This window comes from Plecotus auritus (genome assembly GCF_963455305.1).
Source record: "Plecotus auritus genome assembly, chromosome: 7".
NCBI classification, from domain to species: domain Eukaryota; kingdom Metazoa; phylum Chordata; class Mammalia; order Chiroptera; family Vespertilionidae; genus Plecotus; species Plecotus auritus.
In genome coordinates this window covers 71,513,191-71,526,152 of record NC_137774.1, presented here as the reverse complement: position 1 = coordinate 71,526,152, position 12,962 = coordinate 71,513,191, and the positions used below count along the sequence as shown (strand labels likewise).

The 12,962-nt window shown below is 47.4% G+C and overlaps 1 protein-coding gene across 1 annotated transcript in view; it reads right to left on the bottom strand.

The window, feature by feature from the left end:
• Nucleotides 1-12,962, bottom strand: part of KCTD5 (potassium channel tetramerization domain containing 5) — a 44,126-nt gene that overhangs the window by 13,376 nt on the left and 17,788 nt on the right. Inside the window, exons 2-3 of the mRNA XM_080680010.1 lie at nucleotides 2,712-2,820; nucleotides 248-339 (exon numbers count right to left, since the gene is read on the bottom strand). Of these exons, the coding sequence (XP_080536136.1) occupies nucleotides 248-339; nucleotides 2,712-2,820 (201 nt within the window). The remainder of the gene's footprint in view (nucleotides 1-247; nucleotides 340-2,711; nucleotides 2,821-12,962) is intronic.

The following is a 12,962-nucleotide window of genomic DNA, read 5'->3' as shown; positions in this document are numbered from 1 at the left end:
AAGACACTGGGCGGGGGGTGGGATGAGGGCATGCGATGGGGTAGGGGAGGCTGGGGGAAGGTCAATGGGGGGGAAAAAGGAGATATATGTACTACTATATGTAATGCTTTAAACAATAAAATAAAATTTAAAAAAAAAAAAAAAAGGTAAGACAGATCTCAAGGCCTCATGAGGAGGAGGGAGGGGAGGGAGCTCCACATTTGCACCAGGCCTCGGAAGCTTCCAGCACATTCATCACTGGTCTCACCTGTGATGTTTTGCTATCTCGTTCTCTAATTTTGTCCTTTACAAGTTTTATTAGTGAGGTGATATTGTAAAATTCCGCTTCCTCCAACACTCCTGGAATAAAGAAAAATAACTATAATTTTCACCAAATCAAAAAAGAAACATTTCATTTGAGCCCTACTGTGGACCTGTGGCCTATGCCTGACCCACTAAAGGCTCCTCAGCCCCCATCCTAACACCCCAAAGGTCACTACGCAGACATGGCTGGCACTCAGTAGGACTTCCCAGGACTTGGCACAGAGGGCTCACATGGAGAACTATGTGTTTAATGAACATACTCCTGCATGAATCCCTCCACGTGACCTGCTGGGTGCAGAATTCACATACAGCTGGTTCACACACAGGTCCACAAGTGTGGACTGGGAGCTCCACGATGGGCACATGGGATAGAACACAGGCATCTTTCCCTCTGCAGCCTGCATCTGTCTCTCTGGGCTGGCTAACTCTCTCCTCCCCTCCATGAGAGGCTCAGGCCTGGCCAGGCGGCCTTGTGCAGTTCTCTGAGTCATTCAGCACATCAGTTTCCCTATTCAAGTGTTAGACTGTGGCTGGTTGAGGGAGTAGCTCCTCACTCTAGGACTCTTTCCAATTTAGGAACTCCTTCTGCCCCCAAAGATGGCCATTTGTAATGTACCTTATTTAGGGACTTGAAATCTCTAAGAATTCTAAAAAACAAATTAGAGAGGCTCTGCTTCAGGGATTCCTCATGGGTATTCCAGAAGGTTCAGAGTGAGCCTGGTCATCCTGGCTAGACCTCACTCTGCACAGTACAGTTCCCACTGGCAACACCAGAAGCTCAGAGCCATGGACTCCAGCTGCTGGACCCACTCAGGCTGCCTCCTAACAAGGTCCCCAGGTGAGACGACAGAGGGTGAAGGTTGGGACAGGCAGTAGCCACCCAAAGAGAGGCAAAATCTAGTTTGTTTATTCTCAGGATGACTTAAGGCGACTGTCAACTCTTCTATTCAGATCCATGGGTGGGGAATGAAGGGCATTACAAATGAGTATCTTCTGCTTTAGTATGAGTGCTTGGGCCTAAAGGGCACATCTTTCTTCCACCTGGACACTCCATGAACTATACTCGGAAGGGCAACACCAGGAAATGGTGTTCACATGGATGTTGCTCCTGAAAACACTGTGTCTAAGTCCAGTAGGAAAGCAGGTGAGTGAGGCGAACTGGCAGGGCTTGGTCACATCAAATACCCCTTTCTTTTTTAAAATATATTTTATTGATTTTTTTAGAGAGAGGAAGGGAGAGGGATAGAGAGCTAGAAACATTAATGAGAGAGAAACATCGATCAGCTGCCTCCTGCACACCCACTACTGGGGATGTGCCCGCAACCAAGGTACATGCCCTTGACCGGAATCGAACCTGGGACCTTTCAGTCTGCAGGTCGACGCTCTATCCACTGAGCCAAACCAGTTAGGGCTCAAATACCCCTTTCTAAGCAAATTGCATTGGGAAGAAGCTATGAAGTTTAGCTTCCAATTGTACAGCTGCCCACACACAACATAAAGGAAGGGAATCCCAAACCATACAAGTGTGTAAGAAAAAAAGGGCTCCAGAAAAGACATGGAGTAAGATGTGATGAGAGCTGAGGGGGGACAAAGTTCAGTACTGACAGTCAATCCAGGACACAAGCAGAGCAGAGAAGCCAGAGACCACTCTGAGTCATAGTGTCCTGAACCTCTCCAGACCTCCCTGGTGCATGGAGCCAAGCCCATACCAGAGCATGCATATACCAGCCTTAGACCTGGTGCCCACAGGGCTGCATCTGGCATCCCTGCTCCTTGTGACCTGAGTCGGGATGTAGTATGGCATTTGGACATGCAGACAGAACTCAAAGGTGATAATACAGTGGTGCCCTGGAAGGAGAGCAGACCCGGGGTGACTGAGACAGAGAGACACCTGAGAGACTCGCATGGTGGGCACATTCCTAACATACCACCCTCAGATTGTTAAGCCAAAACATCTCTGAGAACGGGTGGTTTCCCAAGGGAGGAGTCCCCACCCTCATGCATCACTAACTAGACACTTGGAAGAGGGAGCCCATAGATTCACCCACAGTCAGGGGGACCCTTGCAGCCAGGGAGTGGGATTGCAGGGGCCTGGACCAAAGTCCCCAGGCCCTTCTGCTACAACGGTCCTGACAGGCCAGCCTGGCTCTAATGAGCCTTCACTTCTTGGAGGAGAAAAGGGGAAGAGGCCATGCTAAACAGCCCTCTCACCTCTCTGAGACCAGCATCTGCTGCCTCATGGGACACATTTGTGAGAAAGCAGGGGGACAAGTGAGGGGACTTGGGCACCTAGGACTTCTGCAGGGGCAAGGGCACTCAAGATGCCAGCCTGGCTCCAGGAGCACAGAGCCTGTTCAGGCCCAGAGGGGTCCAGTTGTCATCTTCACCAGATCCCAGTCTCAACTCACCTTCCTCTGCAAGGTCTTTGTTAATGACCAGCTTTCCATGTCTCAGGTAATTCAGCACAGGCCCAAAATAGGTGGGATCTCTGTCGATTAAATAGGCACCTGTTTCATCCTACAAAGAACAAAGCACCAATGTGAATACTGGACAAGATAGCAGTGGCCCCACAGCTAACCCACAACCAGATCAACGTTCATGGCACTTCAGTGAAACCCCAGTAGTGTTGTATACCTCCTGCCGTCTGCAGCCTCCAACCCCTATCTGTCACCATATCAAGTCTAAGCCAAGTTGAAATTGTTTTGTAACTAGGTAACCTTCCTTTAGCTACTGTGAGGCAAGGCAATTATGTATTGAGCCTCTTTCCTCACAGGACCAAAGATTTCTAAAGAAAAGCTGATCGCCAGAGCCGGTTTGGCTCAGTGGATAGAGCGTCGGCCTGCGGACCAAAAGGTCCCGGATTCAATTCTGATCAAGGGCACGTACCTTGGTTGCAGGCTCCTCCCTGGCCCAGGCCCTGATTGGGGCTCCTGCAGGAGGCAACCAATCGATGTGTTTCTCTCACATCAATATTTCTCTCTCTCTTTCACTCTCTCTAAAAATCAATGGAAAGCCCTAACCAGTTTGGCTCAGTGGATAGAGCGTCAGCCTGTGGACTGAAAGGTCCCAGGTTTGATTCCAGTCAAGGGCATGTACCTTGGTTGCAGGCACATCCCCAGTAGGGGGTGTGCAGGAGGCAGCTGATTGATGTTTCTCTCTCATCGATGTTTCTAACTCTATCCCTCTCCCTTCCTCTCTGTAAAAAATCAATAAAACATATTTTTAAAAAAATAAATAAAAAATAAAAATCAATGGAAAAATATCCTCAGACATGAGGATTTACAAAGAAGAAAAAAAAAAGCTGATCCTTTTTCATTTTAGAAACCATCCCACAAGAGTGACTAACAGACTCTCCTTAGTGGAAAGCTCTTAAAGGCAGGGCTGACACTGGTGGGTCCACTTCTGAAGGACACCAAGACATGGGCCTCTGCAGCCAGTGCTTGCCCTTCTCATTTTAGGGTTACTCCTTGGGCAAGGGTACAGGACTGAGTGTCAGGGTGATGGCCTGGGTCAGAGGCACATGAAACAGAACCACATTTTCCAGAGCTTCACAGTGACTGCTGATCACCAAGGAAGCTTCACCCATTGGGCAGTGGTCCAAGAGTCCAAGCTGTCTATAAAACAGACCATCAGGAGGACAGAAGATGGCAGCATAGGTAAATGCCTGTGCTCGCCACCTCCCACAACCACATCAAAATTACAACTAAAATACAGAACAACCATCATCCAGAACAGCAGGAAAGCTAGCTGAATGGAAGTCCTACAACTAGAGAAGTAAAGAAAGCACTCAGACTGGTAGAAGATGCGAAATGGGCTGGTCCGGCACCCACGTGTGCCACTTTTTTAATCAGGGAGGGAGATCATCTCTGCAGAAGCCGCCCAGAAGAGCAAGGGGTCTCAGCCTCACACCAGACCCCCAGCCCAGAGTCCCAGAGCTGGGAAAAGAAGAATTACAGGCTGAAAAAACCAGTGCGGATTGGGGCTCAGTGACACAGAGTCTGCTGGAGACCCAGCTGTTCCTCTTAAAAAGCTGGAACCACGAACTGAACTTATCAGGTGTACCGGTTAATAATGCAGATTTTTTTCAATAGATGGAGTTACATATGTTGATATGTATATGCAATTTGATTTGCATGCTATTTGTTGTATTGACAGCAAGCTTCAAAATTTCATATGTCAAATTTGCTGAAGGTGTTAATATCATAGATATTTTTACGCTTAAACATGTCAAATTTCGTGCCCAAAAAAGAGCATTTGCGGGAAGTTTTAATTCATTACTTTATTTTGAAGAAAAGTGCTGCTGAAAGTTATCATATACTTCGGGAAGCTTATCGTGAACATGCTCCATCTCAAGATACTTGTGAACACTGCTTTAAAGACTTTAAAAGTGATGATTTCCATGTGAAAGACAAAGAACGCCCAGAGTTTGAACTGTTGGTCTTCAAACAGAAAGAGTTTGGAGACCAACAATTACAAGCATTATTGGATGAAGATGCGTGTCAAACTCAAAAACAACTTGCAGAAAGATTAAACAATTTCTACAAACAATTTCTGATCGTTTACAAGCAATGGGAAAGATTTTAAAGGACAGAAAATGGGTGCCACATCAACTGAACGAAAGAAAAATGGAAAACCGAAAAGTCATCAGTAAAATGTTGCTTCAACGGCACGAAAGAAAGTCTTTTTTGCATCGAATTGTGACTGGCAATGAAAAGTGGATTTATTTTGAGAATCCTAAACACACAAAATCATGTGTTGATCCAGGTCAACCATCAACATCAACTGCAAGGCCAAATCGCTTCAGAAAGACCATGCTCTGCGTTTGGTGGGATCAGGAAGGTGTGGTGTACTATGAGCTTCTAAAACCAGGTGAAACCGTTAATACTGATCGCTACCGACAACAAATAATCAATTTGAACCATGCTTTGATCGTGAAACGACCAGAATGGGCCAGAAGACACAGCAAAGTAATTTTGCTTCATGATGACGCACCATCACACACTTCAAAACCAGTTAAAGACACGTTAAAAGATCTTGCCTGGGAAGTATTAACCCACCCGCCGCATTCATCAGACCTTGCTCCTTCAGATTACCACTTGTTCTGATCGATGGCACACGCACTTTCTGAGCAGCACTTCAAAACATACGAAGAAGGCCGAAACTGGTTTGGCTCAGTGGATAGAGCGTCGGCCTGCGGACTGGGGGGTCCCGGGTTCGGTTCCGGTCAAGGGCATGTACCTTGGTTGCGGGCACATCTCCAGTAGGGGGTGTGCGGGAGGCAGCTGATCGATGTTTCTCTCTCATCGATGTTTCTAGCTCTCTATCCCTCTCCCTTCCTCTCTGTAAAATATCAATAAAATATATATTTTAAAAAAAAACGTACGAAGAAGTGAAAAATTGGGTCTCTGAATGATTTGCCTCAAAACAAGGAAAGTTCTATTGGGACGGTATCCACAAATTACCTGAAAGATGGGGGAAATGTGTAGCTAGTGATGGACATTACTTTGAATAAAGCAATTTGAAGTTTCTCTTGAAATTATCATGTTTTCTTTGATTACAAAATCCTCATTATTAACTGGTACACTTGGTACAAGGTCCTGCTTCCTCTGAGCTCCAGCACCAGGGAAAGCCTCTGGGGAACACAGACACATACAAGGAGGACGAGGAGGAACTGGGTTGTCTGGCATTGGGGCAGGAACTGGGGAGGGGGGCGGGCGGCTTTCTCTCTGCCCGGTCGCAGAGCTGACTGGCAGCCATTTCTGTTTGCTCTGCCCTGGTGATTCCCTAAGACCCCGCCTCATGCAATTTACAACCCCACTCAAGTTGTGTGCAATGCCTTTTTTTTTTTTTAAATATATTTTATTGATATTTTACAGAGAGGAAGGGAGAGGGACAGAGAGCTAGAAACATCGATGAGAGAGAAACATCGATCAGCTGCCTCCTGCACACCTCCCACCGGGGATGTGCCCACAACCAAGGTACATGCCCCTGACCGGAATCGAACCCGGGACCCTTCAGTTCGCAGGCCGACGCTCTATCCACTGAGCCAAACCGGTTTTGGCTGCAATGCCTTTTGCATATGAATGGCCTGTCCTTGCTCAGGCTAAAATCTCTCAAAACAAGCTGCAGCTGAGTCAGGGAGCCCTAAATCATCATAATAAAAGGCTAATATGCTAAGAGTCGTCACACCTGACGCCGTAACGACCAATCAGCAGGGACCTGAGGCTGCATGGCATCAGGCCGGGCTGGGGGACCTGAGGCCGCACCCCCTGCCTGGCGGGGCTTGACAGGGGACCTGAGGCTGCACCGCTCGTTCAGCAGGGCTTGATGGGGGACCTGAGGCCGCACCCCCCCACCGGGAAGGGCTTGACGGGGGACCTGAGGCTGCGCATTCCCTGCCTGGCGGGGCTTGACAGGGTTGGGGCTGGCCGGGTCTGGGTCCCACCCAATGGGGGTAGGGCTGGCCAGGCAGGGACTTGACTCTGGGTCCCACGGTGTGCCCCAGACTCTGACAGGAGGGAGATTTTCATATACATTTTACTAATTTACTTTAATCTCTGACACTTCTGTTATAGAGAAAGGGCAAATAGCAATATTAAAATATTTCCTCTAATTAATTCCCTTTTAATGTGCACGAATTTCGTGAACCGGGCCACTAGTATATCAATAAAAGGCCTAAGACCCAGCACCAGCACCAGCCTACCTTGCTTCATAGCTGGGCCTCGTCTGGGTACTTCCAAACCCAATACAAAGAGGAGGAATCTGCAGATCTCTCAATAGCTCCTGCTGGATGGCCCCAGGCAGTGGCTGACTTTGCACCTCCCTGGAGCCAGTGCACCCAGTGGTCAGTATCAGACCCTAGTAGATTACAACTCCACACATCCATAAGCAACACACTCAAGGGGCAGACTCAGTGAACACCAAAGCCCCACTGAAATAAGTCTTGCACAGTAGCTCTCCCACTGTAGTCTCAGCTGATTCTCACAGCCAATTGGCCTGGAGGTCAATTCCTCCCATTGACACCAACAGCAATCAAGTCTCAACTACAACAAGACTGTGCCCACAAAGGGGTGCACCTAGAGCTCCCAGCTCAGGTGACTGGGGAGGCTGAGCCACTGGGCCCCATAAAACACCTACTGCACAAGGCCACTCTACCAACTCAAGGAGACATAGCAGCTCTACCAATACTAGTACATAGAAACAAACACAGGAAAGCAGCCAAAATGCAGAGACAAAGAAACATGTCACAAATGAAAGAAAGAAAACTACTGAATACAGAGTTATAAGGTTACTCAAGAATCTTATAGAAACCTCCAAAAAAAAAAAAAAAAAAGGAAAAGCAGACACTTACTGAAACAAAGAATAATATACAAGGATTCAACAGTAGAGCAGAAGATTCTGAGAATGAAATAAACAATTTGAAATATGAGGAAGCAAAAAAAACCCAACCGGAAAAGCAAAAAGAAAAAAGAATCCAGAAATATGAAGCTAGTGTAAGGAGCCTCTGGGACAACTTCAAGCGTACCAACATTCGCATTATGGGGGTGCCAGAAGGAGAGAAAGAGCAAGATACTGAAAAGCTACTTAAAGAAATCATGACAGAAAACTTCCCCTACCTGGTGAAAGAAATAGACTTATAAGTCCAGGAAGCACAGAGAGTCCCAAACAAGAGGAACCCAAAAAGGACCACACCAAGACACATCATAATTAAAATGCCAAGGGCTAAAGACAGAGAGAATCTTAAAAGCAGCAAGAGAAAAGCAGATAGTTACCTACAAGGGAATGCCTATATGACTGTCAGCTGATTTCTCAGCAAAAACTATGCAGGCCAGAGGGAGTGGCAAGAAATATTCAAAGTGATGAATAGCAAGGACCTACAACCAAGATTATTACCAAGAGCTTCACAGACAAGAAGTTAAAGAAGTTCATCACCACCAAACAAGTATTACATGAAATGTTGAAGGGTATTCTTTAAGAAGAGGAAGAAAAATAAAAAGATCAAAAATATGAACAACAAAATGGCAACAAATACATACCTATCAACAATTGAATCTAAAAATCAAAATAAGCGAATAAGAAATCTAATGAACAGAATAAACTGGTGAATAAAATAGAATCAGAGGTATGGAAATGGAACAGACTGATGATACTCAGAGGGAAGGAGGGTGGGGGCGCAGGAAGAGATTAAACAAAGATCTTATATGCACAGATGCATTACCTATGGACACAGACAATAGGGTGATGAAAGCCTGGGGCAGGGTGGGAACCAGGTGGAGGGAGGCAATGGGGGGAAAAAAGAGGGACTTCTGTAATAATCTCAACAATAAAGATTAAAGCAAAACAAAAAACAGACCACCAGAGGGGATTCTCCTAGCCCTTGGCCAGCCCTGTTCCACCCCCAGGAGTGGGAACATTTCTGAGAGTCAGGGACCCCTTGCTGCTCACTGGAGTCTTCAGAGTCAGTTCCAACCACAGCCTCTGTGGCTGTTGCAGCCATAGCCAGGGGAGGTAGATACTAGGGTGGGGGCAGTCCCCATACAATGACACCACTAGAGTGCACCCTGTAGAGGCTACAGAGTAACAGCCACCTCAGTATAGGGGGATGTGGTAGGGACTGGGATCCTTCAAGGCAATGGATCCAATGCTGCCAGGACACCCAAGATGTGTTGGCTGCATATCTGATTTTGGTTGATGACTATAACCTCACCCAGGCAGCCTTCCAGTGGGGCTACTGGGTGGATGAGGGACCAAACAGCTTCTGCCTCCGCCCCAGTGTATTCAGCCTATCGAGAATCCTGCTCCCCCCTGCAAGCCAGCCTGCCCACCCCAGGTAGAGTCTGTACCTGGACCAGTGGCCCCAAAGGGGCAGAGGGTGCCGAGGTCTCCACCCTGAGACTGTGACTCTGTAAACCAGTCTGAGAGTCAATGTGGCCTCCCTGTCCAGAAAGTGGATCTCGGGGCTCACAAGAGGTCGTTAGCAGGTGAGGGCCACAAAGAACTCAAGAGCAGCTGGCTGGCCGCAGCTCCAGAACAGCAGCAGGCATCTCTGCAGGGGAGGTGGAACAGTGGGAATTCCTAAACCTCTTAGATGTGACATACCCACAGGCCCCACAGCCAGAGACACAAGGAGGCAGGCAATGTCTTGACCACAAAGCAATACCTCATGTTAGGACCCTATTTTTCATTTATGAACATTAAATTCTGGAATTTATGTAGTAAACCCTCATAGTTTCCAGGGTTTCTTCCCTAAGTCCACCTTCACAAAGTTGCTATTTAGATCAGATCAGAGGATCCAAGATGGCGGCGTAGGTAAACACCTAAACTGCTGCCTCGCACAACAATTTCAAAACTACAACTAAAAGACAAAACATCTATCACCCAGAACCACGGGAAAGCTGGCTGAGTGGAAGTTCTACAACTAGAAGGAAAGAGCAAACAGCATTGAGGGGTGCACAAGCGCTGAAAAGCTGAGGTACGGAGATGCGCAATCGGGCTGGCAACGGGTGACTGGGAGTGCTGCTGTTTTCAACCCCAAGGGAGATAAGCTCCCGATTACTCGGAACTCCAGTTTCTGGGGAGACACGGGGGACCCAAACTCCTACGGGGAGAAGCTGGACTGTCTGCCGTGGGGTCGGAAAGTGAGGGAGGCTTGCTTGCAGGGCTGCGTGCAGGAATAATTGTTTATTGTGCTGGGGCATGGGACACGGGGACACGGTTGGAGACACAGAGCTGGCTTACTGGCAGCCATCGCTGTTTGCCACGCCCTAGCCTAGTCACGCCCTGAGACCCCGCCCCCACAATCTACAAACCCACCCAAGCTCCAAGCAGCGGCTTTAGCATATGAATGACCTGCCCTATTGCAGCTTAACCTAGCAAACTTTGCAGCCCGCGTCAGACAGCTCCAAAACCTCCAAACCCCAAGCAAAGAGGAGAAAACTGTAGTTCTCGCTGTAGCGCCTGCTGGGTGGCCTCAGACAGTAACTGACCTGCACCCCATTGGAGATCCAGAAGCCATTGTACCTAGTGGTCAGTGTGAGACACCAGATTTCAACTCCTCACATCCATAAGTGACACATTCAAGAGGCAGACTCAGTGAGCACCAAAGCCCCACTGAAACAAGTCCTGCACCATAAGCGTGTCTCCAGTGCAGCAGTTCTTCCATTATAGACACAGCGGGTCCTCACAGCCAATTGGCCTGGAAGGTCAATTCCTCCCAGTGTACAAACAGCAATCAAGGCTTAACTACACCAAGACTTTGCACTCAGCCCACAAAGGGGTGTACCAAAGGCGTCCACCTCAGGTGATTGGGGAGGCTGAGCTACTGGCCCCTATAGATCACCTACCACACAAAGCCACTCCATCAACACAAGGAAGCAACAAAATGCGGAGACAAAAAAACATGTCACGAATGAGAGAAATGGAGGAAAGCAAACTACTGGACGACATAGAGTTCAGAACCACATTTATAAGGTTACTCAAGAATCTTCTAAAAACTGCTGAGTAACTTAGTGAGACCCTTAAGGATCTTAATGAGAATGCCAAAAAAATGGAAAATGACCAGTCAGAAATTAAGCATACACTGTCTGAAATAAAGAATATACAGAAACTCAACTGTAGATCAACGTACCCCAAGAATCAAACCAAAGATCTGAAATATGAGGAAACAAAAAACACCCAACCAGAAAAACAAAAAGAAAAAATCCAAAAATATGAAGATAATGTAAGGAGCCTCTGGGACAACTTTAAGCGTACCAACATCCAAATTTTTGGGGTGCCAGAAGAAGAGAGAGAGCAAAATATTGAAAACCTATTAGAAGAAATAATGACAGAAAACTTTCCCTACCTGGTGAAAGAAATAGACTTACAAGTTCAGGAAGCACACAGAACCCCATACAAGAGGAATCCAAAGAGGACCACACCAAGACACATCATAATTAAAATGCCAAGGGCAAAAGACAAAGAGAGAATCTTGAAAGCAGCAAGAGAAAAACGGTTAGTTACCTACAAGGGAGCACCCATACGACTGTCAGCTGATTTCTCGGCAGAAACTATGCAGGCCAGAAGGGAGTGGCAAGAAATATTCAAAGTGATGAACAGCAAGAACCTACAACCAAGACTACTCTACCCAGCAAAGCTATCATTCAGAGTTGAAGGTCAGATAAAGAGCTTCACAGACAAGAAAAAGCTAAAGGAGTTCATCACCACCAAACCAGGATTACATGAAATGCTGAAGGGTGTTCTTTAAGAAGAGGAAGAAGAAGAAAAAGGTAAAGATAAAAATTATGAACAACAAAATGACATCCAATACATACCTACCAACAAGTGAATCTAAAAATCAAGTGAATAAAAAATCTGAAGAACAGAATGGACTGGTGAATATAATAGAATCAGGGACATAGAAAGGGAGTGGACTGACAATTCTCAGGGGGGAGGGGGTGTGAGGGGTGCGAGAAGAGATTGGACAAAAAGCTTACACCTATGGATGAAGACAGTGGCGGGGGGTAAGGGCATGGGGTGGGGTGGAAAATCAGGTGGAGGGGAGCTATGGGGGGGAAAAAAGAGGAACACCTGTAATAATCTGAACAATAAAGATTTATTTAAAAAAAAATAGATCAGATCAATTAAGTTTCCGGCCATGGAGGCACTTCCCACTCATCCCAGAGCACCTCTGTGCCCTTTTCTCCTGTAGGCCTGGCACTCAGACCAGTCTCCAGCCACCACCTGCTCCCCGGGGCCCTCACCGTGGACTTCCTGTCCCCAACCACACAGATTTCCCAAATTCACCTTCTGGCCCCACCCCCATCTAAGAAACCATGGTCACACACTGTCCCACCTGCCCGCCTCCTGGCCTCTGGCCCTCTGCTATTCTCTTAGCAAGACTAAAGGAGCCCACAGACCAGCTTGTGGGAAAATGTTACTTCAGCAGCATCCCTGCTGGTGAAAAGGACCACCATTTCCTACAGAGGGGCCAAGGTCTGAAAAGAAAGCGACAGAGAAACCAAGATGGCGGCATAGGTGAACACCTAAACTGCTTCCTTGCACAACAATTTAAAAACCACAGCTAGCCGAAACCGGTTTGGCTCAGTGGATAGAGCGTCGGCCTTCGGACTGAAAGGTCCTGGGTTCGATTCCGGTCAAGGGCATGTACCTTGGTTGCGGGCACATCCTCAGTGGGAGGTGTGCAGGAGGCAGCTGATCGATGTTTCTCTCTCATCGATATTTCTAGCTCTCTATCCCTCTCCCTTCCTCTCTGTGAAATATCAATAAAATATATTAAAAAAAAAAAAAAAAAAAAAAAAAAAAAAAAAAAAAACCACAGCTAAAAGACAGAACAGACACCACCCAGAACCACAGGAAAGCTGGCTGAGTGGAAATTCTACAACTAGAAGGAAGGAGATGGGCACACGGAGACTCAGAGGAGCTGCAAAAGGCTGAGGTACGGAGACACGCGCACAGGGAGGACGGGCGGCTGAGTGCCTGGCTAGCTTTCTCTAGTGGGAGAGAGACAGAAGCTCCCGACTGCACTGAACCCCAGTTCAAACTGCACTGAACCCCAGTTCCGGGCGAGACCCTGGGGTCCCAGACTCATACAGGGGGAGTCTGGACTGTCGGGAAAAGAGAGGAGCTCACGGAAACTCAGGCGAGCCGCGAAAGGCAGA